General features: G+C 41.2%; 1 protein-coding gene across 1 annotated transcript; it reads right to left on the reverse strand.

Annotated features, from left to right (window-relative positions):
* Positions 1-4,012: 4,012 nt before the first annotated feature.
* On the reverse strand, positions 4,013-10,449 carry LOC103358587 (neuronal acetylcholine receptor subunit non-alpha-2-like). Its single transcript, XM_008283608.1, has 6 exons — positions 10,369-10,449; positions 8,585-8,736; positions 6,505-6,549; positions 5,581-5,690; positions 4,259-5,174; positions 4,013-4,177 (listed from the first exon to the last, which is right to left on the reverse strand). Exons 1-6 carry the CDS (start codon positions 10,436-10,438, stop codon positions 4,013-4,015), a joined length of 1,458 nt encoding a protein of 485 aa, XP_008281830.1. The 5' UTR covers positions 10,439-10,449.
* Positions 10,450-25,723: the final 15,274 nt, after the last annotated feature.

The raw sequence follows: 25,723 nt of genomic DNA on the forward strand, positions 1-25,723 counted from the left end.
AATGGGAGGCACTGCAGTGTGTGTGTTTGTGTGTGTTTTGGATGGTCTGCTGGAGCTCTGGCAGCCAGATAAGTGGTGACTTTGAGTGCCCGATGCTTGAGTCCATTCATTCCTTTCAGATTCCTGGTGGAAAGTCAGTGAAAAGGGCTCTTGTTCGTTTTCACATTGGGATGAGAGATTCTGAGCTCTGAAGACGCTCACACATTCAGCCCATCAGCAGCTCACCGCTCACACTGCAGGTAAAACTCACTGTCTGGTACTTTTAAAAATAAAGTAACGATGCTCTTTATTTCATCTTTTATTTTTTTTAGCCAGAAAAAAGACAAGAGCAGGCATACAGTGTTTGCATGCATTTCTATTTGTCTTCTAAGCTTTCTGCTGTATTTAATGTCTCACAGACATGAAGTTTGTGATTCTGTTGGCTGTTTTTAGTGGTAAGTATCTTCCCTTAATCATTACATGTCAATATTTTAGATTTAGAGCAATTAATTTAGTGCAACCTAACACTTACTTTAAATGCATTTGTGTTATCATTGTCAGTCTTTTATGATGTGCAGAACATTTCCTCTCACTTCAATCAAACCAGGCCACTTGTGATCAGATTTCTACGTACATTTTACACTTATTTTCTATGCTAATGTTATTTTAGGTGTTAAAGAGGGACTTTTATTTATAGTGAAATCTTTATAGCCTGTAATTCACTATCTCTGAGCCGTAAAAGTGTGGTTTCCTCTCTTTTTAAAACACAGTTGACCTCTTTTACCTTTGTGTTCAGGCGTTTTTGCCGCCCCGTTTGTGAAAGAAGAGGAGGCAAAACGATTCATCAGGCTGAAGAGGCAGTCAGGATTCTGGGATCCACATCACTCTCAGAACCAGTGGGGTTACACAGTTCAGGAGCAGGTAGCACTGCGCTGTGTGGTGTGAATGTATAGGATAACCTCATTTGAGCATAACCTCTTGTGAAGGATTGCAAAAGCCAAACCTTTCTTAGCCAAGGCGAATGCTTTTTCAAAAACAAACTGTCTTTCTTCCTCAGGCTAACGAGTACTATACAGCCCTCCGAACAGATGCTCAGTACTACATGGACATGAGCAACCTGATGTTTGACCGCTCTGTGGCTACGTGAGTGAGATTACAGTAAACTGTTACTCAAAGTACAAAGTACCAAAGTGTTGGAATGCTTTATTTAGAAAGTGAAGGCAGTGCAGACTCCAAATTAGTTTTAATCAAACCTGCTTGCACAAAGAAATTGAAGGGGTTTTTTTCAACAGTTGTTGCCAGTTAAAGCTCATCATGTACCCAAAGTGAACAGTGCAGCTTTCCTGAGTGCTTTAACTGTTGCTTATGATGGGCATATAGTTAAACACAATTCAGTACAACAGATCTGTTGAGTGTGTTTCATGTATCTGGTTTGGTTGCAGTGAGAACAACAGACTCTATATGGAGATGCTCCGCAATGCACGAGCTCACCTGGACAGTCTGACGGGTCGCCAGAGGTAGAGAACAAAGAGGAAGACCGAGGAGATGTGACAACACAATGCGGGCAAATAAATTACTAAATTAGTAAAGACCCAAAATGTAACTTTTTTTTTTTTGTTATGGGTTGACCAGAAATGCATTTTAACATGTTCTCTACTCTGAGCCTCAATCATGAACTACTTTTATAAAGGAATGCATTAGTTTTGTATTCAGATACAACACTGTGTCTGTGCTGTTGTGTAAACTGTAAACTATTTTTTTTCAACAGATTTTTTTTTTTTTTTTTACAACATTTGACAAAGATGCCTTATTGGAGTGTGAAACATGCCCATTTTGTCAAAATCACATCAATATGATAAAAATGTATTGTTTTCATACAGAGTTTACACATGAGTTTATAAAATAATGATGCAAATGATTCCCTTAATTAAAAGAATACAATAAAAAGTTTTTTTCTTTTTTTATTGTTGCAAAAAAAAAAGTTTATTTATTCATTTAGTTCTGGCATTGTCTTGAAATAATATATATACATATATATATTCTATGCAATTAATGAAAATATTCTCACAATGGATTAAGGATTCAAACAAAAACCTGTCTTTCTTCGAGACTGGGTGAAATAAATCCTGCACATTGTACTTTTGATGGCTTAGATCTCATAAAACTCTGGTCCAAATTAAGTTGAATTTTGATTTAAAGACATAAAAATGATGAAAGAAATATTCATTTCATAAAATGCATTTTAGGGGGGTGTTTAGTGTTTTGCATTCTTCATTGTCTTGAAGACGATTGCTCAGGTTAACCACTAGGTGGTGCTGTCAGTTGCACATGTTCTTCACTCATTTTATCCAAGTGCTTTCCTTCTCTTGGCCTTTTATTACAACATCTGACATCAGTGTGCCTTCACCAAATATATTACAAATTATAAACAACTACAGTTTTCACTGAATGGAACAGGAGCAAAGATGGCAATGATGATAACAAATAGAGCCTCGGCCTTTATTAGTGTGATAAAGTACATCTGAACAATACAAATACTGTATTTTGGAGAAATGTGTAACTTAAATAATTCATTCATTACACTTTATATGATGTCACTTGAAATGAATTTTCTATCTGAAGAGGATGAGACAGACAGGAAAGCAGTATTTAACAGAAAAACAGTGCAAACTATTCAGATACAACTGCACAAATTTTAGCTCCAATTTAGACTTAATGCCCCACTAATGTTTATGACGTCTTCAAAAATTTTGCAGACATATCCAAGGTTGCAGCCTCTGTGATGAATGTGTAAGGTAGTTTAAATGTTGTTGGTGTATTGACACTTAGTTTTTCGTGCAGTACACTACCGAGAAGTAGTTACAGCAAGAGGTATTTCGTGCTTCATGAAAGTGAAAGGTAATAACGAAATAATTACACTGAGCAGCCACAATATCAAAACCAGGTGAAGTGAATGATGTTGATCATTGTATTACGATGCAATGCTCTGCTGCACCTACCTAAACATTGTTCTGCACAAAGCACAGCCCTCCATCAGCGGTGCTCCCTGATGGCAGCAGCCTCCCCCAGCAGGACAATGTGTGCTGCCAAACTGTAAAAACTGCTCAGGAACAGTTCAAGGAGCACGACACAGAGCCCAAGGCGTTGACTCGGCCTCCAAACTCCCCAGATCCCAAAGCAATCAAGCATCTACGGGAAGAGCCGGAACAAGCCTGATCCCAGCCCACAACCCACAGCACCCAAAGGATGTGATGAAACATCCTGGTGCCAAACACCACAGGACACCCACAGAGGTCCTGTGTCCATGTCCCAACAATCCAGACGTGCATTAGAGGCACAGGGGACTTTTTCACAATATCAGGCATAATATTAGACTTTAATGTTGTGCTGATTGGTGTCTGTATAAAAGAAACATACAATTTTAGATGGCTTTTTGTTTAAACTGTATTGTCCTGTTGTGGAAACTTATTTTGCAGCCAAATGAAAACTGACATATTTCAAGAAAACTAGCATGCATTAAATGAGAGGTAATCCCATTTAGAAACATAAACAAGCAGGAAGTCAAAAGTAAAATTGGCAGTGCATTTAACACAGTTTAACTGTATGCTGAATGAAATTCGTTCGGTTTTAGCTTCAATACTTTTATTAAATGGCATGTGTAGTCTTGTAACCTGGACACTCAAAATGTGCATGTTTTTTGTTGTTGTTGTTATTATTTGGCAATTAACAGGCTAAAAAGTAACACAGGTGGCACCAACTTTAAGATTGTCTTATGTATCCCCAAGCAAAATGTTCTGCTATCATACTAACTTGACATGTAATGATATGCACACAATGTATACACACACTGGCCTGATGACTTAATGACACATACACAACATTTACTCAGTGAATTGAGAGACGAAGTCAAAGAGTCCAAGTACTGCTGTAAAAAGTACCTTTGGTGGCTTGTTGTTGCTCAGTGGTAACATGTTTTATAGATTCTTGAAGGCGGCTCCTCAGTTGCCTCAGTGAAAGTACGGGATTATTGTCACTAGTTTGAAGGTGGCTCTTCACTTGGAGTCGGAGGAGGGATTTTCATGAACTTCTGCAGAGCTGGAGTAAAGATGAGGATGGTGCCCAGTACTGAGACGGTGAGAAAAGCCCACAGGAAGATCCTGTCTAACACCTGGGCGACAAACTTCCAGTCTTGTACTACCTGTGAAAAAGCAGACATTTAAGCCCTTAAACTGTGTATATCTATTGTTTGTTAATATTTTTTGATCGATACTATACACACCTCGCGGATGAAGTGCTCTTTACGGATGTGTCTGCTGATGTAGCGCACCGAGTAGATGGCTTTCTCCAGCATGGTGGCCCAGGCCTCGTCCTCCTTCCCCTCTGAATTGGTTTGTCCGTGCACTCCGCTGTTCGTCCTCTGGCCTCCTCTGCGACCTCCAGAGCGAGACTTCAGCTCAGGGCTTTCTGGGGCCAGCTCTGGGTAGTGGTAGCGGTCGGTGTGTCCTCGCATGCAGAGCAACCTGGGAAGCTTCTGCAGGAAGAGGTTCCGAACCCACGGCGACATGGGGTGGTAGGTGGCCGAGGAGCGGTGGTGCACGTTGATGACAAAGACGGTGACAATGATGGAGAGAGTGACGAAGATCATAATGAAGAGCAGGTACTCTCCGATGAGCGGGATCACCTTGGAGGAGGAGGGAATGATTTCTTCGATGACCAGGAGGAACACAGTGAGCGACACGAGGACGGAGGTAGAGAGCGACAGCTTCTCTCCTTCGTCTGAGGGCAAGTAAAACACCAGGACGGTCAAGAAGGACAAACCCAAACAAGGGATGATGAGGAAGAGCGTGTAGAACAGCGGCAGCCTCTTTAGGATGAAGGAGTATGTGATGAAGGGGTAGGAATACAAGCCATCCTTCCTGTTTCCTCTAGCACCAGTGGCACTGAGTATCTCCCACTCCCCGTTATCAAAGAAGTCTTTCCGATCAACCTGGTTGTCCATCAGAACCAGGTCCACCATGTTGCCATCGTACGTCCAGGAGCCAAACTTCATGGTGCAGTTCTGGCGGTCAAAGGGGAAGAAGGTGACATCCATGGTGCAGGCGGATTTGTAACTGGCAGGTGGCGTCCAGGTGATGGCACCGTTGAACTTCACAATGGCTTTGGTCATCAGGGAGCCTTCAAACCGCCCGTCAGCACTGAGGAAATATGGAGCAAAGTCAGAAAATATCTGTTGGTCTTCAGAATCAGAATTGCATTCATAGATAACTTGCAGTTACATTTAGTGTATTAATCTTTTTTATGCATCTTTTATAGTGTAAATGTATTGTTTTATAAAAAAGGTATACAGCAGAAATGTGTATATTGTCTTTACTATAAAGCAGCACTTTAAAGCCCAGCTTAGTGTTACATAACCTTTGTTTTAGTTAGATTAGAGATAAGATTAGAGTATTAAACTTTCACTACATCTTCTATACAAACCAATATAAAATACATGAATAACATTCAGTTTTTGTTCATGCACGTTTCATGCTGGTGGAGTGTTTAAATTTTACATGAAGTAACATCAGTCAGTTGGTTTGTGGAACATCAGCTCAGTCTTACTTCTCATACAGGACGATGTCTGGGAGCCAGATATTTTCTGAAGGAACTCTGATGGACGTGATTCCTCCATATTTATCTGGATTCCATCGCAGCTTGTAATCAATCCACTCCTGGGGTGGTAAATATTATTAGGTTTATGCAAAACATTAAGCAATAGTCTTTATCTGCACTAACAGGGTCAAAATGAATCAAACACATTAACAGGTTCATGACCCTGGTGCTAGATCTCTTTCACTAGAGATCATTTTCCTGAAAGTCGTCTATCTCTTCTGTCTTCCCCGTCTATCACTTATCAACAGTTATATAAATAGTAACAAAAATGCAGCAAATAAAAAAAATCCAGAAAATCAACTGCTTTTAGTCAGATTTTTTTGTGTGTAAACAAGATCATTTCTGTCAGTGCTTCACAAAAATTAATAGCATTTACATTAATCGGAATGACTAAATAAATATTTACTTTAGTTCACAACAGTTAAACTGACATCCATATTGATTGTTCTGTAAAAAGACACCATTAAATCCATATCGTACACTATTATCTATCATTATTATCCTGCTCCTGCCCAAAAAAAGTCACACAATTTACCAGTTTCAGCTACTAAACCACCCAAAACAGACATATACTAAACTATTTCTTTCTGACTCTAATCTGGATGTTTTATCATGACATTGCCACAAAAAACGTATTAAAAAAAATAAACAAATGTACATATTAAATTACAAAATTCTCCATTCTGGTTTCATTCTTCTTATACAGACTTAGGCTTATTTAAGCTAATAATAAAAATAGGTCATTTAATCAGAAAGAACCTTTTCTTGTCCTATCTGAAAAAAATATGATGACAATATGTGTCCTTTTTTTTTTTTTTGATTTAGTGTTGCAATTGATGATCTTGTAGCCTCAGTTCATTTCTGTTGTCTTACCTGACACAGCCAAACATTAGTTGTCATCAGCTGATTTTTCTCATCCTAAAACAGACAAACAAGCAGACAAAAGGATTGATCTTTAAAAAGAAGGGAATAACCAAAAGACAATATAACAAAATGTAGGTTAAAAGCACATTTAATGATCAAAAATACGAACAGCAAGTCTTGATATAAAGTCAAAATATTGTCTGTGTTCTTATGATATGAAAGCTGTGTTAGTTTGAATGGTGTGTTTTTAATTGGTGTGTTTTTGTAGGTATATGTACCCTCTGCCTGACAATCTGTCATAGCATGTTAGTACTTGGTGATTATCTAAAGTTATTTTACACAGATTTTATGTTGTACTTTTGTTATATAAAATGTTTACAGCAAAAATGCTTTCTGAGCTTTGTGATCTGAGCGTTACATCACGACATTAGATAGATTAGCAGACTACATGAGAAGCTTGGTTAGAGGTAAACAAAACCATCCGTTCCATGGAGTCGCACAGAATCTCATTTACCCGTCTCTGCCACTTCCTTAGCAAGCAAGAAACATCAAACTAAAGGTGGGTGCAGTGGACCAAGCTGGAGCAATATAAATACATCAAGAGGTAAATAGAAGAAGACAGGAGCGGAGGGATGGAGAGCGGTTAACTCCGGCTTATTTCCGCATCACTGGAGGTAAGTTTGAGACGGAAAAAGGAGACTGAGAAGAAAAGGCTTTAGAGAAAATAAATGTGCCAAAAGTGAAAGAAGCGCATTGAAAGCTGTTCAGGGTATCCAGCCCAGACCTCAGCTGTCAGAGTCAGTTGGATGTTTCGGTGATCACATATACCAGAGGTGAACCATAATCTAATACAGAGCCATGCAGCATCTCAGACGGACTCAGGGGACATAAACACTGTGGCCAAGCTGCTGTGTTTACAGTTAGCTCTTTTGCCCTTTCACTTATTCTAAAATCCAACAGATCAACCTACATCTTCGAATCCAGCATGAACAAAAAAAGAGGTCTTATTTATTTCAGTCTTGGTTGTCTTTAGTTAAAGGAGGAGGGATGAGGAGTTCAATCTGAACTTGTTGAGATTAATATTTCAAGCCAAGAAAAGTGGTTCCTCCATTAGGATTCTCCATTTTCTCCTTTTGAACACCTAAACCATCTCAGCCTATCACAGCCAGCCTCTGAAATATTAAAGCAACACTCTGGAGAGCGGCTGTGTAGTTGTAGATATGAGGAGAGTGTACTGGATCTATTTCAGGACCATGGAAAGCTCCACAGTGTGCCGCTGCCAGTGGCCTGTTTGGCTTCAGCACCATGGACAGTGACACTGAAGAAACTACAGAGAAACCTCTAACTTTAGTTCTCGGCTCATATGTTTGTATATGTTAAATCAATCTCTTTTTTGAAGAGTGTTTTTTTTCCTACAAATTAAGTGTTCAAATTGCTTTTGTGGTTAAATGTTTAAAGTGGGAAATATTCTTGTTTTGTTGCCGTCAACAAAATCCCATACAAACACCAACATCAACAACGTGTTGTTCCATCCTTCAATACTTCCCCACTTCCCAGACATGGCTGTGGCTCTCAGCCCCTATAGATTTTTTAAAGATGGAAATGTTTCCCAAATATGCAATGGTTTAAGTTAATTAAGGGCTAAATGATTTACCAAAACACCTCATCAATATGGTTTTCAGCAAACTTAAGCAAAGCAAAAAGTAAATCGTAATGTGTTGCTGTTGTTGCAGAGTTACTGAGTAGTATGTTACTGCAAAATAGACTACGTGCCCATGTTAATGGTTCAAGTTTTGTGGGAAGTGTATCTGTGCCACATCCAGTGTTTGGTAAATATTGCAAAGATTTGCTTCAGATTAACTTAAGGGCAGATGCTCAGTTGTGCATTAAAGTAAAGAGGTGTGAGGCGCCTCAGTCGCTACGTGGTTACGTATTTCAACATAGCATGTCATTATTCTTTTTCCTGACACTTTTCCTGTCTGCCTCTTCAAATCACTGTCCAATGAAGACATAAATGCCAGAGGGGACAAACGTAAGGTGTTGGAGACAAATGTAGACAACGTGTTTCTGCTTGCAAGTGTCATCTCACCACATCAACCAGCTGAGAGATCTTAAGTCCGAAGCGCACTCTAACAGTGTCGTTGGCGCGCTGGATGGGCCTGACCCAGCGCTGGTAGCCCTGGAAAAGGTTCTTGAGGAGGGCGTCCTCCATCTCTGCCAAGGACACAAACTCATTTGGAGCTGGAACACAGACAAGACAAGTAGATTAACATCTGTTCTCCTACGATGGCCATCCTTCGCCATCACCAGCCTACTTCTGCCATTTAAATAGACAGGGCTAGAAAGTAGATCATTTCAAATTACTAATGTCTTTCTGGTGCCAGCAGCTGAGCACATATTTCATGTACTGTATTATTTTTATCACAATTTCAACTCAGTGGTACCACTGTCAGTTAAATAGCTGGTGAAGGACGTACACTTGAAAGACACATTTCATTGGCAGCATCCTGTGTTAATTGAAAAGATTTCCACTTTTAACCTTTTTTCCTACATCTTCAAGCAGTGTCACTGAACCAGAAGCTTGTGGACTGCTAGCAAAAGCACCTAGTTGAGGTGAAAATTACCAAGGTATGTTAAACCAAATACTAGCATAGCTGTATGCATATTTTTGACCCAGCAGATTTTGTCATAGTTCAGAAAACCCCAACAACAAATCAATGAAAGAACCAAAATGCATGATTGTTTTTTGTGAAAAATACGCACGTGTTTCATTGAATCCATCATAGAACTCTCAGAATTATAGGAGTCATTGGAAACTTAAAACTGCAATGGTCTTTACAAGTGCATGTAAACTTTTGCTCATGACTGTAAGTGTAGACATGAAAAAAAATACTACATAATATGTCCTTTCCCTGACAAATCACAGCAGTCAGAACCCAGAGGCAGATGCTGTCCTGCACAAGTAGAATGAGGAGTGAATGATACAGCTCTGCACAGTTACAAATTGAGTTGGATGGATAATATAGCTGTGTCCAGAAGCAGTCAGCACATTAGTCAGCCTGAGGTGATGTGAGGTCTCTGGAGTGACAGAAAGTGTAACATTGATAGTAGACAGCTCTAATGTCAGACACAGGGGACATCGAGTGGGAGATCTAATTTGTTAGAGGGATGGAAAGTGTTCACTTTTAACCTGCTGCTGCTTTCTCTTCTGGCTTCACATCTGTCTGACATCATCTGACTGGACTCACGGGTACATGTATGTAATGTATCCACAAAGCAAACATTTTAAAACAACACTTAATCCTATAAGGTCTGTCTGTACATTCAAGGACAGGTGCAGAGAGCTGGACACTGATACCTGACACCTGTGTTCCCTTTTGTCTGATGACCAATCAAGTTCAACAGAAACAGAGATGGAGGCCAGTATATTGCTTGCTGCTGGAAAACGCATGTTGATGCAGGAGTGCAGTCCTACAAATATGACGACTTTTGCTGGTTCAGAATAGTACATTTCTGCGTCATTGTTCAAATTATAATTAGAAATCCAGAAACAATGTGATTGCACTTTCTCTAAATGTGGAAGTAAAGCTGAGCAGAACTCTTTAAATCTGCACCTTCTAACTGGGTTTTCATCAGACACTTGAACAGTATCAAACAGAAACAACTGCTGCAAAGACCCTAAACCAAAACATGCTTTTTGGACAACTAACATGATAAGCAAGTAGTCTTTAGGCGATACTTTTTGTTTGGCGAGGTCACCAGAGGTTGCTTTTATACGCGGATGTTGCACCACATGGTCTCTTCTCAAAATAGAAACAACCCTGTGGATATGTAAAGAAATATTTAGAAAAACGCATCAAGAGTTTGTCTCACCAGCGATGGAGGCGACGGAGAGCGGACACGACACCGACACGAGGAGGAGAAGCAGCATCGCCAACTTCATGGTGTTTTCGTCCCGGTCCGATTGCGCGCTCCTGAAGCCTCCTGTTCCCAACAGCTGGAGCGGACTGCACACACCGATGTGGGAAAACACACCGAGGTTCCTTCTCATCAGCGTTGGCACTCGACACCATGCAGGGGATAATAACCCCACTGCTGCCGGTATCCAGGGGGCAGGGACCCGATGTGCGGGCGCATGTGGCCGGTGTCCGTATATTGTGATTCCGGTCGAGGAGTCACGGGAAGCGGCGGGCAGCGGGAAAACTGGTGGAGGAGGAGGGAGGGAGGATGAGGATGAGGAGGAGGGAGGGATGCCCGGGTGGGGCCGAAAGAGACAATCTAAACCACAAAACAAGTGTCATCCTTACTTCCGCGGTGCTGCACTGTAAACTGTACCGTGCGTAAAAAAACTACGTCATCTGATCGGAAAGGATGGAAAGAAGTTGTGAGGTTGCACTTTAAATTGTACATTTTACAAAAGTCCTGCAGAAATTGTCCATATGTCGTACAGTGATTTAAATATTTGCAGCATTTCTATTGTTTACTTAAAAGAAATATCGTGTTAATAATGTGCTGTTGTTACAGTGGCGTGTGGCGAAAGCTGGATGTTGTGTGACATATCCGAAGGTTACAGTACCTGATTCCCTGTGGAGAAGTCTGTGCGCCCTGCAGTAATAGAGTAATTGCTCACAATCTAATTTTACAGTGTGCGTGTCGCTGTCTCTGCTCGTCCACTGGAAAGCTCACCAGGCCATCATGTTAATATGGGCTAAATGGAGGGAAGGCCCTTTTATTGCTATTTAAAGATCCCTTTCAGATATGTTGTGTAAAAACACCCTGCTTGGAATCAGGTTTGGGGTCTTACATGCTTTTCTAACAAAGAAAAACACATGTACTCCATTTCCTATATTGAATAATCCAGAATGTTGTATGCAGTCACCTATAGTCTCAACAAGAGGACTTCTTCTTTACTAAAAAAGTCCTGTCTCACTGTAGGAGGCTCGCAGATGAGTCCTTGCAGTGTCAAACTTTGCACACGGATCATTTCTGCACAGTAAAGCACAAACGTGATAGTAAACTAACAATGAACAAAATGTTGCATTTATTTCTGAGTAAAGTTTACATAAGTGGAAATTCATTTAGTTTTTAAATTGAGGGTATACTTTAATTTAGAGTCTGGAGATTACAGCTTTAAAGATTAGAGCATAGGCATGTAATATTCTTATTGAAACTCATGTTTGTGTTCAAATGTGTCAGGTTTATTGGGACATTTTCATACAATAAGCCTAGCATTATTATTTTAGATGAACATTTGCTGTTACTGTAAGTGAAATTAAAAAGCATGATGCAAGTTTCTTTCAGTGCACATTCAGTTACACATGCAGGTGTTTTGTTTTCCATTTAAAGTGTCAAAATGCTTTTTTTTCAGGGACATTTTCTGCATGAGAACTATCAGAGAAAAGTCTGGTATATTCTAGAAAATAATCACTTGCTTCCGTACAAAAACGTCAATGTGAAACCCATAGCTGCTGCTGTGCGCCATTCAAGGTGAAGGCTGGGTCACAACTACATGACTCAAACACTTAAGCGTTCCTTGTACGTGCCCACACGGAGACGAAGACACACGAACACCGCTTCTGCGTAGGTGTAGTTGTGAAGCCTGTCCGATCAGTGAGTCTGCGAGTACGATAGACAGTTTGTCGCTCTGAATGGACTCGAGGAGACTCGGACAGCACACAGTCTGTCATGTGTCACTGCCAGATGTTTCCAGTGTCAGACACTCAGTCAGCCAGAAGGGCTTTGTCTTTCCCAGGATGTGTTTTTTTTTCTTCGCCTGTCTGTGTGTTCTTGCATCCTACCTGTGTACACAAAACAAAGGGAGTGAGTTTGTTTAATTATTTTCATTTCTTGTGAGCTTTATTCCAACAGTGTTGCATTATTAGCTTGTCACCTATAAAGCAACTGCATTGACCTGTAAGAAATGTATTATTCAAATACATTTTGACATTAAAATGTGGCATTTCTAAGCAATAACAGTGTAATGCTTGGATCATATTCTCAACAAAAGCTGTTGGAAATCATTAGAACTCTTAGTACACAGAGAAAGGAAGGCAAAGGAAAAGAATGGAAAAGAAAGCCAGTCTAAACACTGCAGCTCGTCACAGTATAACGGACAAAAAAGTCTGAACAGAAGGTCAGATTCCCACACAAAGAAACAGATATGAAACGATAAATGAAAAGAACAGGGTAAGAGTGAGAAAAAAATGAGCTACAAGCAACATAAACTCATCGACATCCCCCTCCCAAAACAAACGCACACTGATGGTGAGATAGTTTCTAAATCACAGCTGAGAACAACAACACCTTTGATAAAGAAATGTGTGCTGTGAAATCTGTACTGTGCTATAGCAGCTGACTTCTGGGAGGGGGTGGAAATGTTTAGTTGAGGTGAGAAATCAGCTGTTGATAGAATAAAGACAAGGGTTTCAGTGTTTGTTTAGTCGTATGTCCACAAGCTTCGCTGCTTCCCACAAGCTGATGCTGTGGAGTTTTCAAATTACAGTAACCAACTGAGCATCACAAAATCAAAATCCAGGTGATAAATCGCAGCAACCGTTCTTGTAAATGTTGGGCAAATAAAACCAAAACTATCTGTATGGTGGAATTTTGTGACTGTGGTGAAAAGGCAGTAAAGAGACAGGAGGAGGGAACTGGGAATGAATGCAGGTCTCCACAAGTATAGTACAAAGACTCCACAACTTGCTCAGAAACATGTGCATATATTCTGCAGCTAACCAAGCATGAAGCACACATTCTCTCTCTTTTGTATTTTCTACTCCATTCTCTCCCTCCTTTTCTTTCTCTCTTTCTATTTTTCTCTCACACACTTCTTCTCCCACATGCTTCCTCCCTTTCTCCTTCTCCATGGGTTGAAGTGACAGGGATAACGGGAGGCTGATTATCACAATGAAATTATCCTGATTTTCTGCTCCACTTGGAGCCGTGGGGCGGGCAGCTGCTGCCTCCAAGATCCTCCTATCCGCCTCGCCTCTAATCATTTGGAAACATAAATTCTCGCGGGCTGGAAACCTGCCGGTCCCTCCCCAGACGACTGTGGGCAGCTGCACAGTGTGTGTGCATTTGTATGCGTTAGTTAATGTGTGTGTGTAAAAGTGTGTGTGAGTGCAAGAGAGGAAAAAAACGTGAAGACACAAACTGAAGAGAGAATACAGTTTCTGCATCTGTGTGTTTACCAAATGTTAGAGCTTGTTTGTTTGTGTTCTCTTCTTGCCTCTGTTTGGTGTTGTTTTTGTTTCCTCAGCCGTTGTTGAGCCCGTAATTAAAGTCTGCATAATTTCACTTGCCGCAGAAATATTTAATTAATAAGAGGAAACAGCCCTGTCTCCAAAGACCTGGGGGTTTAATCTTAATCTGTTTGTTATTTAAAGGATTTTTTAAAAACTGGGGATAAAGGCACAGGAGGGAAAGTAAATCAAATCTCACACAGGCTTTAAAGGAAATCACAAAGTCAGTGGTCTCACACATGCTTATAGAATTTGTCCGCTTATGCTACCACCAGCACTTCAGCTGAAAATCTGATAACCTCGTCAGCTTTGGAAGATCAGAGGAGCCCACGCTAGCTTTAAGTGTATGCAAACTTTATCAAAATCAGTCAAACTTTAAATTGATCTGATGCAACACCCACCCCCCCACCCCCCAACCCATCAATAATGTAATAGCTCAATTATTTAATATTTTAATCTTCTAAAAGAACCAAAGAACTGCAAAGAAAACTCGCTATAAAGACTCTGACCAGATCTGAGGGACAAAAATGTTTAAAATTTTGTTACAACTTACAACACAGAGAAGAAAGAGAAAAGGAAAGTGAGTGAGGGATTAAAACACCCATCGGATTGGAGGACTTTCAGGCTCCAGTGTCCCGTGCTGGACTGGAAAAAGTTAGTAGCAGACTGAGCTTTCTCCCGGAGCAGACGCACAAAATATTTATTGACCTTGAACATGATACTTCAGTCTAGAAGGCTCACACTGATTTTCCTTTTGTTTTTGTCTGACTGACGTGATAAAAGAAAAGAACACTGACCGTTTGAAACTCAAGCCTGTCAGACAGTGTTACAACGCTGTCTCATTCAGATAACGTATAATGGCTGAGGAGCAATAATCATGTGGAACAGAAAGGTAAAATACTCATGGCTTCTGTTTGTGTGTCTAATTGTGTTACTCATGTTGTGGAGATATAAATCAGTTTGCATAGTCACATAGTGGGGACCGGCCTTCTGTTTGGAAAGAAAAAATCATGTCCCTTTTGCATAAATCATTACATTTTATGGTGAAGCCTTGGTTAAAGGTGAGAGTAAGGATAGGTGCCAAGGAAGCAGGGGATAAGGTTACAGCAACTTTCCAGGAAATTAATTTCCAGGAATGTCTTGTGAAATGAGGCATATGTCACTGTGTGTGTGTATTAATGCATTATGAGGTCAACAATACAGGTTTCACTTGACTCTTTGAGAGATTGCAGATGTTTTTATGAAAGAAACAAACTAGGACAGTACCTACGTTTCTCCCAAGGGTATAATATGTGTGAATGTGGAGCTCTGTAATGTTTAGTTAGTTGATCCACCATTGTCATATCTCAAAAACAATTGGATTATGGCCATTTTCTCCAAATATCTAAAGGTCTCCAATGGATGAATCTTAATAATTGTGAGGAAACACTTCTTGCACCAAAATATGGTTGATACATTTTTATTTGAATCAAACACCTCAGCACATGATGGATGGATATCGATGAAATATGAGGCAGATATTCAAGACCCTCAAAGTCTGAGTCCTGAATATGACTCTAGTGATCATGTAACTTTTCATCAAGTGTCACCACGAGGTTATACAGGCTTTAAATAGAATGTTCTATTTTGCTCAGTTTTATCTGTATAGCTAATCCTGAACCTTATCAAGTAACCGCTAAGGCGACGGTGGTAAGGAAAAACCTTCACCTTCATCAGAACGTGGCTAAAGGGTAAGGGGGACATGTCTGCATATAGCTGTCAGGTTAGAGAGATGGAAAAAAAGAGTGGGTAGAAGAGACAGGAGGATACACATGATACATGCAGATGGTGCATGAGACATACCTGATTGACAGTAGATGGAGAATGGATAAAATGAAGGGAGCCTGCAGTCCTAGTTAATTATTGAACAGCTTCAGGGTTTGGCTTGAACAGTCAGAGTTTAAACGGTTAAAAGAGAAGGTCTTTACGTCTATTAGCTATATCTGGTTTATCCTGTAGAGGGTCACGGGGAGCTGGAGTCTATTTCAGCTGACACCAGTTAACCCACTAAGCATGTCTTTGGGCTGTGGGAGGAAGAAACCAAGAAGAAACCCACACAGGCAGGGAGAACACATGCAAACTCAACGCAGAAAGACCCGACCGACCAGCACATCTGATAACAGAATCTTCTTGCTGTGACATTGCTAACTGCTGCACCACCATGTTGAGTGTTCAGAGTTTAAACAGAAGGTCTTGATGGATAAAACACTGCTAAGATCAGAATATTCTTGTTATGAATAAAAGCAAATGTACTTAACAATTTCCAAGTACTTTATAAAATCATTATCTCACTATTTCAGGCAGCAATTAAGACCTTGCGCCTTTGCCACACTGCTTACCTCATTACTTACCCCACTGTAGGTCCTTGTGGCCTCTCAGTGTTGATGCATGCAATTAAAGAGAATGTTCAGAGCTTTGATGCGATGTTCAGATCTTAAATGCTTAAAACAGAATGTACAGAGTTTAAAAATATTTAACAGCATGCCCCAGCTTTAAACTGAATTCAGAATCATTAATCCTTGCACCCCCGCAGCATGGAAACTGCTTTGTAACAGCTACTCATGAGTGTGAAAGTTGCCAACTTATACAACTTCTGCAGAAAGATGAGGGACACGGCAGCTCATGGTTCTGCCACTTCCGGTGGAGTCTCACAGAGGGGATGACATCAGATGCAGCGTCCAGGTTCAGAGCCTAAACTGTTTAATTCAAAGTTTGAATTAAATTTAAACAGCATGTTCTCAGTTTGGATTAAATGTGCACATTTTCAATAGAATGTTAAGCGTTTGGATGGTTCAAAATATGTTTAGAGTTTAAATAGAGGTTTCAGAGACCTAATAGAATGTTCTGAGTTTTAAAAAGATGTTCAGAGTTTAAACAGAATGCTGTTCAAAGCGGAAACAGCTTTAAAAGAATGTTCAGAAGTTTTAAAGGATGATCGGAGTTTAAACTGCATGTTCAGATTCAAACCGTTTTAACAGAACGTCCAGAACTCCAGCGAAACGATCACAGTTTAAAGTGAAAGTAAAGGATAAACAAAACCTCCTTGTGTTAGAATATTTATGTTACAATTACTAGTAAAGACTTGACCTCTAACACCTCTCAGTGCTGATGTGTGTAATTTCTTTGTGTCCTCTGGCATTTAACGTACGTTTTTATTAAAAGATTATGTTCTTGGGAGGCCTAATTGTTAAGATTATATTTATAATGCCATTTATTTTCAAATTCACAATGTATTTGTATCAGAATACTGTGCACTCCTGTGGTTGTGTACATATGTGTGTGTGTGTTTTTGCATCAGAGGACTGCCATCCAGAGCCAGTTGGCGAAGAGAGAATGAATTCTGGCATGTAAAAGTCATCAGATGTGCGTCAGCTGTGCTTCGTGTATCATCTGTACTTGTGCCGATATGTGTTAGCGTGTTCATGCACATGTTTGTGTGTGTGTTTGTGTAAGCGTGAGTGCATATGCCTGCATGGTGTGCATGTATGCAAAACTGTGTCTTCCCACCTGTGCTGGTGTATGTGCCAATATGTATGTATGCAAATCTACATTTGCATATTTTCATCTGTGTAGCTTTATCAGCCTGCGCATGCTGGTTGTGTTTGAGACTGTATCTGCTCTCAAATCTGCGAACTGTGTGTGCACAGTATGAACATTTATGTATATATATATATATTTATGTATGCATTTTCTAGTGATGTAGTTACTCCTCAGGACTCTGCACCTTGGGGTGTCAACAGAGAGGACGGCTGGGTGTGCGTTTCATTTCTGTACGTCTATCTCTGAGTGTCACAGCCCCGAGGAGCTCATAGTGCTTGCTGTCTTGCAAAGAAATCAGTCTACATTTCTCATCTAGAGTTGCAGAAATCTTCAGTTGCCTCTGGACAAGACAGACAAATAATGAGGCATCTTCTGTCACGCATCCACATATGCAGTGTGTCACATTCAAACAAACCCTGTGTGAAGGCATCACAGAATCTCTGACTTGTTCGAGCTCCTGGCAAAAGATTTCATATTGTATGTGGACTCTCATATTTGTTCATAGTGTAAAATTATGTGAGCAAATGAATAGTTAAATGACACCAAACTGTGATTTGCTGTTCATATAAACAGCAAATACAACCACAAGCCTTACAAATCATGTTGTCAAATCATCTGCCACTTTTATTTCACAATGAGTATTCTCAGCCCATATCTGGAACATCTTCCATTAGAATGTACACAAAAAATTTGAAGTGACTTGAAATTCAGTTGACTGCAGTACAATCCTCTGTGTTGAAAACTACAGTGCCTATAAAAAGTATTCATCCCCCTTGGAAATGTTCCCCTTTAATTGCTTGCCAACATTTAATCATTTATTGATAGGAATTTCAAAAAAAAAAAAAAAAAAAGACTGTTTCCTATCTAAGTAGTATAAAGTATTGTCAATTAATAGAGAATGTAAAATGTAAAAGAAGTGACTGCATAAGTGTACATCCCCTTTAACGTGACATAATTTAACACAGGTTCAGCCAGTTGGTGCTGGAAGTCACACAATTAGTGAAATGGAGATCATCACAGCAAAATGTGTTTCAAGTGACTGTAATATAAAGACAGCTGTATCTGGAAGGTCCAATCACTGGTAAACTAGTACTCCTGGTTATCACTACACCATGAAGATGAAAAAAACACAAAACAAAAAAAAAACAACACTCCAGACAACTCTGTGGGAAGGTTACTGAAACGCATAAGAGACAGGATGGATCCAAGATGAGACGGTTGTAAGCTTCAGTCACAAATCTTCATGGGAAAGTGGCAAAGAGAAAGCCACTGTTGGAAAAGTCATTTTCACTAGCAAGGACCAAACTATCAATTTGAAGCTTTATTGTTTGTTGGATGTAAATGTGCCTTATGTTGGTGAAGACTGAGCTGAGATGTTGCAGTGTGGGGAAAGATTTCGTCAGGGATCTGGCTCCCTGGCCAGCAGACCCCCAAAGTAGCTTCCCATAACAATGAAATGAAGAGTGGGCATAACGTAGGTCTTGAGGGTTGGAACAGATGAGAAGCAGATACACTTGAGACCTGTAGCCTTAATTAGGTGGTGCAGAGCCCCTTGGCTGGAAGCTGCGCCAATATGAAGGAGTGGCAAGAGAACAGGATAGGATTCCAGATGCCATCAGGACTTGCTTGAAGTGGAAGAGGAATCAAGATAAGGTGCTCGAGATACTTGAGCAGTTTCTGCAACAAGCACAAGGTCAGAAGGCAAAGCCTTCTGAGATTTTCTGGTTTGTGTACCTTGTACTAAAGATTCGTAAAGGCTTAGGTGTGTATCTAGTTTGAAGTACATTAGACATTGTATTGCATTGCCCACTTCACTGGTTTGGCTTCATTTGAGTAAATAGACCAGGCAGTATTCGGACATGGAGGATGGTCGGGTACAGGATACGGTAGGGGTACAGTAGGATGACGATGTAGATCGAGCTTGACTTTTCGGTCGACGTTGCAATGTGTACTCTGTGTATGCAGGATTCAAGGAAGGCAACAGAAACAGAGATTTTAGAGCGCTGATAGAGGTTGGGACGTAATACATTAGAATATATTGAAGCATTGGGATCGGAGGACAGATGTCAGTTGAAAATGAATATAATTAATAAATTATCTTGCAGAGGTATCGTTGGTATTTCGAGGCCCAGATGGAGATGAGCATCCAAGATGGAACTGATAATGTAGACAAACCGAGTGTTGGAAAAGAGGGGCGGAATCTTTTATGAAGGGAGCGAAGTGAGTCAGCAATATTGTTGCTGTAGCCCGGAAAGTGTTCAGCATGGAGGATGAACTGGCTAGTGACGAACTGCCTACATGAGGCACCGCACAAAAAGCATGACTGCAGGAGAGTAGCTTCAACTTAAGTTAATAATGACGATGAATGTATGTCAGAGTGAACAAGGATTGATTTTTTCTTGACCATTCATGGCTCTGTAACGATGGCAAAATTTGAAATACTGCTGAAGATGGATGGAGAGGTTTTTGAAGCAACTGTAAGAACTCGGGTGGAGACCATCAGTGACCATGAAACCCCTAAAACTGGCAGACTGTTGACAAGGTGTATACAGGCTAGTGAAACTAGCATAATGGTGCCAGAATGAGAAGCAAAATTGTTGAAGTGGAGGATAAAGATGAGTGAAACTGGCATCCCAGTGCAAGACTAAGAGCTGAAATTGTTTAAGTGGAGGATAGAGATGAGTGAAACTGGCATCCCGGTGCTTTACTTCTTTGGCAGACGGTGGGCTCGCAGCCTCTGGATCTTCTACTGCAGACTCAAAACTGTAGCACTTACTGAGGAAAGCGAAATGACTCATGCGTAGAAACTGTCTATAGGCGCAAAGGCAAGACCATTGTGAATAGTAGTTAACAGTGACACTGTAAAGTTAAGATGATCAGAGGAGGAAGACAGCTTCAAATTGTGGTTTAGAAGTCGGGAGGACATGTAGTGGCTGAATAGCTTGATGATCCTCATTTGTGACGTGTTAAAGCTGAACGTGCTGCGTGTGACAGTATGACTACGAGTTGCGACGTCCTCAGTAGGTGTCATAAGTGAATTGTTGGAGGCGAGCTGTTGCATTAGAGGCAAGCTGAAAGGTTGAGGGCTATGTTGAGAAGTAGAGTCAGATAGTTGTCAAACTCTTGAGTCTAAGCTGAAGAAACTGAACAGAGGATAATGCATGCATGAACATAATGCGGTGAGGTCTTTGAACAAGCCACGCTTTTAGCACGCATGATAAGAACTCCTTCATGGTTGTCAGATGTTCTTGGTTGAGATGGTTACCCAAGGGAGGGAAGGAAAGGAGTAGTTCAGCTAGGCTGATATTTTTATTAGTAAGGATTTGTAGACGAAGCTGGGTTGTGACTCAAGGAGGTTCAGGGGATTGGTGGTTTAATGAAAGGATTACTGAAGCTAGGGAAACTGCATTGGGGGATGAACTGGCAACCTGGTACTGATAAAGAGAGAGAGAGAGAGAGAGAGAGAGAGAGAGAGAGAGAGAGAAAGAGAGAGAGAGAGAGAAAGGAGTTGCTGATAATGCGGGATTGAGGGCCGGAACTGGCAACCCTGTGGAGAAAGAGACAGGGGTTGCTGGGAATTGGGGATGTACGGGAGGACCTGGCAACCTGGTGCCATGAGAAGCAGGAAAGGTTGTTGAGAAGATGAGATAGTGAAGAGGTGGATTGCAGCTAGAGTGCTAGAGATAATGCTTGATTCTGGTGAGGCTGATTATATGTTGGTGGAGAAAATGGGGAAAAGAATGGAGCAAACCTGGCAACCTTGGTGAAGCAACAGGAAGGGTGGCGACGTGGTGCACCGGGACACAGCTGAGGCATCTGCTGGGGAGAGGATTGCTCTGGGAGTTTGTTTTGATCCGGTTGGAGACCTCGTGGTGAGGGATCTGTGGGGAGTGTGGGAACATGATTTCACGTTTCCTGCTTCAGGTGTCAATGAGCTCTTTTTTTTTTTTTTTCAAAACTGGGCGGAGCTAAGGGTGGTGTGATGACGTCACGCTCTGGCGCAAAGCGGCGACGTCTGCAGGAGGGAAGAGTACCCTGGTTCATCACGTGACCAAAGTTTGTAAGAAGTTCCTAAAGTTTAACTTTGTTGTCAGCGCGGTGGTAGCTGAGGCTGTCTCTGGTGCCTTCTGTAGACGCACGAAGGTCCAATCGGAGATTCCGTTTGGAAGGACATCAGCCGGAGATCCGTCGGTGGTGAGGGAGCGCGACGATCGGTTCCGGATGCGGCTTCTCTGGAGCTTCGCCTGCTTCCGTCATCAACGCTGGTCTTTCCTGAGAAGAGCCTCCGTGATTGTAGATGAGGATGAGGAGTTGTGATTGGACTCGTCTCTTCGGGACAAACGTCGCGGTTGATGGCGTTTCTGGCGCTCTCCTCGTCTCCGGGCCTCGTTGTGGATTTGGCTGATTGGCGTGGAGGAGATCTGGAGCCACGTTGGACAATCCATCACGGGAGGGTTTGGCGGGCAAGAGATCCGTGGTAAGTCCAAGTTTTCTAAAACTTTCCGACTGGGCTTAGCAGTGATGTGCGTTGCTCTGTGCACCAGAAGTGACAGCGAACCAGGGGGAAGGACAGAGTGGTGTGGATAGATGTACAGGAAGGGGAGTGGCTGAGGTGTAGTACTGCTCCTGAACTTCAGCTAAAGATTTGATCTCCATTTAAATCTTGACTAACATTTGCCTGAATGCATGAAAGAGACTATGAAGTGAAGAAGGTTCTCTTTTGTAATGAGACCCACCAATGCTGTGTTTGGCAGACAAACATGATCACAGTGCACTTTGCTGCAGCATGGAGGTGGCAGCATCATGATGTGAGGATGCTTCTGGGCACTAGGCCCTTAAAAGTAGAGAGTACAATGATTGCAACAAAGCATAGGGACAACTTGGAAGATGAACTGATATAGTCTGCAAGAGAAATACGTGGGAAATACTTCACCATGACAATGATGAAGAATTCAACCAAAGATACACAGAAAAGGTTTAAAGACAACAAGGGGGATTTTCTGGAGCTGCTGAGTCAGGGCCCAGACTTCAATCCAATGAAAAATGTGTAGCTGGACTTGAAAAGGGCCGTTCTTTCACCGTCTCTGTGTGACCTCACAAAGCTTGAGCAGTTTTACAAAGGAGAATGGAGTAAAACTGCAGTGTCCAGATGTGAAAGGCTGATTGAGATCTAGCGACACAGACTCCATGCTGGTGCTTTGACTAAATACTGACTTGAAGGGTGTGAATACTAAGACAATCCCCTATTTTACATTTTAGGTTTTTAATTAATTGTCATTACTTTGTAGAGATCTCAGAAAGTTTTTTTTTGTAAATTCTTGTCAAAAAAAGCCTAATTAAATTGACCATAATACCATGTTGAAAAGCAATAAAACGGGAAAACTTCCAATTCTTTTTTGGCACTGTACAAGGTTGATATTCGCAGCATGATGGTAAATGTTAACGGCCATGTTTTTGAGTGTTTGAGTTGTTTCAGTTAATGCTTTGGTGGGCAAAGAAGTGTCTTGTTTTGTTTTTACAGGACACATTTGTGGGATATAATATAAATGATAATATGTTGTGGTGCGGTGCCATTGGACTCAGGCGTATCAAAATTGCTGCATTTATGAGTATATCTCTTTCGCTCTGGTGTGTCAGCACCAGAATGAAGTGAGAGCCATCTTGCTGACCTCAGCTGCTCCAGAACATTGCTTTTATGATGCAGAAGAACACTTTCTAGTGATCTGATGTTGTGACGCAGCTTTCACAGGTGACATGAGATCTCAGGGTTTGGATCTTTGCTGCTTTTCACTTGCTGTTTGAGGTGCTGAAATAGCACCAGCAGGGCTCACTGTTCAAGGTGCTGATTTATTATTTTTTCCTGATGCTGTCCAATGCCATTGTATTTATTTATTTATCAATCTATTTATTTGTCGTTTCTGCTATTGTGAGTAATGGGGATGAGATGGGGGCACCATGAATCCATCAGTTGCTCCTCAAAGTTGCTTTTAAGAACCAACATTACAACCTTCCATTTCAGTTTCCTCTGCCATTTTTGCCACGCATCAAATATTTTAGCCAATAGGTGTGTGTTAAGCTTGTCTGTTTCATTATATTAACAGCCTGAGCTCTCAGCAGGTAGTTTCTCTCTACCAGCTTCAGCTTTGCACGAATTGGCTCCTCTGATGGCGAAGTGGAGGTCATAGAAGGCAATATGTGTCTAAGTTGTGTTTCTTCAACCTGCTCTGTTCTGTTTCTGCTTCTGTTTTATTTAGTCCCAATGCATTGGCAAAAAGCACAGGATAAATACCAAGCAGTTGTTTTAGGATGGCGAAAGATGAAAACGCATCCAATATTTTCATGAATTGAAGGAAAAATAGAAAAAGAATTCTCTCACCGTTGGTGCAAAAAATAACCTCGTCATTAATATATAAAAAAATATGCAACAGAAGTGCAAATGCTTTCTTGATTTATCGAAAGTGTTGTTTGCATTTCTCTAAAAGTTACACTTTTCTATGTTTGTTCATAAACCCAAGGACAATCCAGAAGCTTTTTTTTCCAACAAAAACCTTTTTTTTTTTGTTAATTCTAAGACAATGTTTCTTCATCCATCTATAAATATTCATCACAGAGTAAAATTAGAAGAGTGCTCCTTGTGAGCATATGTGAGTGTGTGTTTGATGTGAGCATGTGCAATATTGTACTTCAAGAAACAGCCATTTGTGTGTGAGAGCACTCTGTGTGTGTGTGTGTGTTCAGAAGGCTCCCAATGGAATGAATTATTTAACGGAGAGTCTCCTTTACTTATCCACGGTCGACTGGCCGCAGGCATGTACCGTTCTGCTCCCAACGACACAAGAGACTACCCTAATTCACCCTCCACCCTTCTGCAGTATGCCCCCGTCTCACCCTACAACCCCACCCTAACGCTCCCCAGCAAACCCAAGTGGTCCACTGCAGATATCCTCTCATCAAATCCTCCCATTCTGGCACACAGGAGCCCTGTAAATACTGATCAAAGACCAACAGAAGAAAGGTAAAGAAGACAAAAGATGTGGACCAAGAAAGAGCAGAAGCCGAAGCATGTAAAGAACCATGCTTCTATTTTTCCAAAACTTTATAAAAAATCAACCTGAAAACAAGCATGAAATGATTTTCTGCAGACTCAAAAGCTGTGACAAGTCTGTCATCCTGTAGACCTGTTATCCAGGAGTTGGATGCTAACATTTTCGTCAACAGTGAAGAATCATGTAAAATATTCATCCATGTGGCTGGCTTAATAATGTATTATCCCGCAATTTACCACCCAGAGCTTTGCTGCACTCTGCTTTGCTCCGACTGCCGCCGAGCACTTGGAAGTCCAATCATTCGAGTACGATCCGCAGCTTTAAAATATCAAACTTACGCCATCACAAATTCAGATTAAAGTGGCTGCAGCTTTCTAGAATCACCCAATTTGGGAGTCTTTGCGAATCCACTTATGTGAAAGAGAAACATCTTTGTTCAGGAGGAATGAGAGGTTTAACGTGAAACAGATTATAGAAGAACGCAGTGTTGTCCGGCTTGTTTACCACTTCATTCCCTGGTAAAAAAGTTTGAAAGGCAATTCAATAAGTTGGGGGTAGAGCCTGTTATGAAAATTGCATGCATCACACAAATACAGTCCAAATATAGCTGGAGTAGATCACAGGCTGATCTCTTCATTCTGCAACTGCCAGGCACTGATGTGACCCTGTCAGGCTGCAGACTGAGACTGATGGGATACTGTGAGAGTCTGTGGTTCGGCTGCTGCATCTTCATATTTATAGCTCGACTCCATCCATCCTATAATCCGCATGTAGCGAGATCCGGGCTGCTAAGTGCATATATGAACTCAGAAACATGCTCACACTTGGTCGCTATCTCAGCCTCTTTCTCTCTCTCTCTCTCTGTTTCTCACTCTTACTTCCTCAGGTTACATGTGTAATCTTCCTCTTCTCCTCTCCAACACACACACACACACACACACACACACACACACACACACACACACTCATGCGCACACTAATATGCTCATTGAAACTACACAAGTAGGGATTAAGTGTGAGCAGCTGAGTTGTTGGGAGCCACAGGGTGGGCCAACTCAAAGCCACAGTCACACTCCAATGTGACTGGAGGGCGAAAGGGCTGTGTGTGTGTTGCGCCTTCACCGCCCTGAACTTTCAGCGAGTGTGTGTTTGAGTGGGGGAGCTGATGGGCGCATTCAGACCCATCCATGACCTTTGATAGAGGGACGGAAAGAGGGATAAGTCAGAAAAGGTGTGGAGCTTTAAATGAAAATGCTGGGTTTTTGCTTCGGAGATGAAATTTGGAGTTTTATTTTCGCTCACCCGGTGTGGATCAGTGGATATGATCGTGTATGTTCGTTGCCTGTTAAAATCAGATTT

The sequence above is a fragment of the Stegastes partitus genome, unplaced genomic scaffold (assembly GCF_000690725.1).
Source record: "Stegastes partitus isolate 25-593 unplaced genomic scaffold, Stegastes_partitus-1.0.2 Scaffold321, whole genome shotgun sequence".
NCBI classification, from domain to species: domain Eukaryota; kingdom Metazoa; phylum Chordata; class Actinopteri; family Pomacentridae; genus Stegastes; species Stegastes partitus.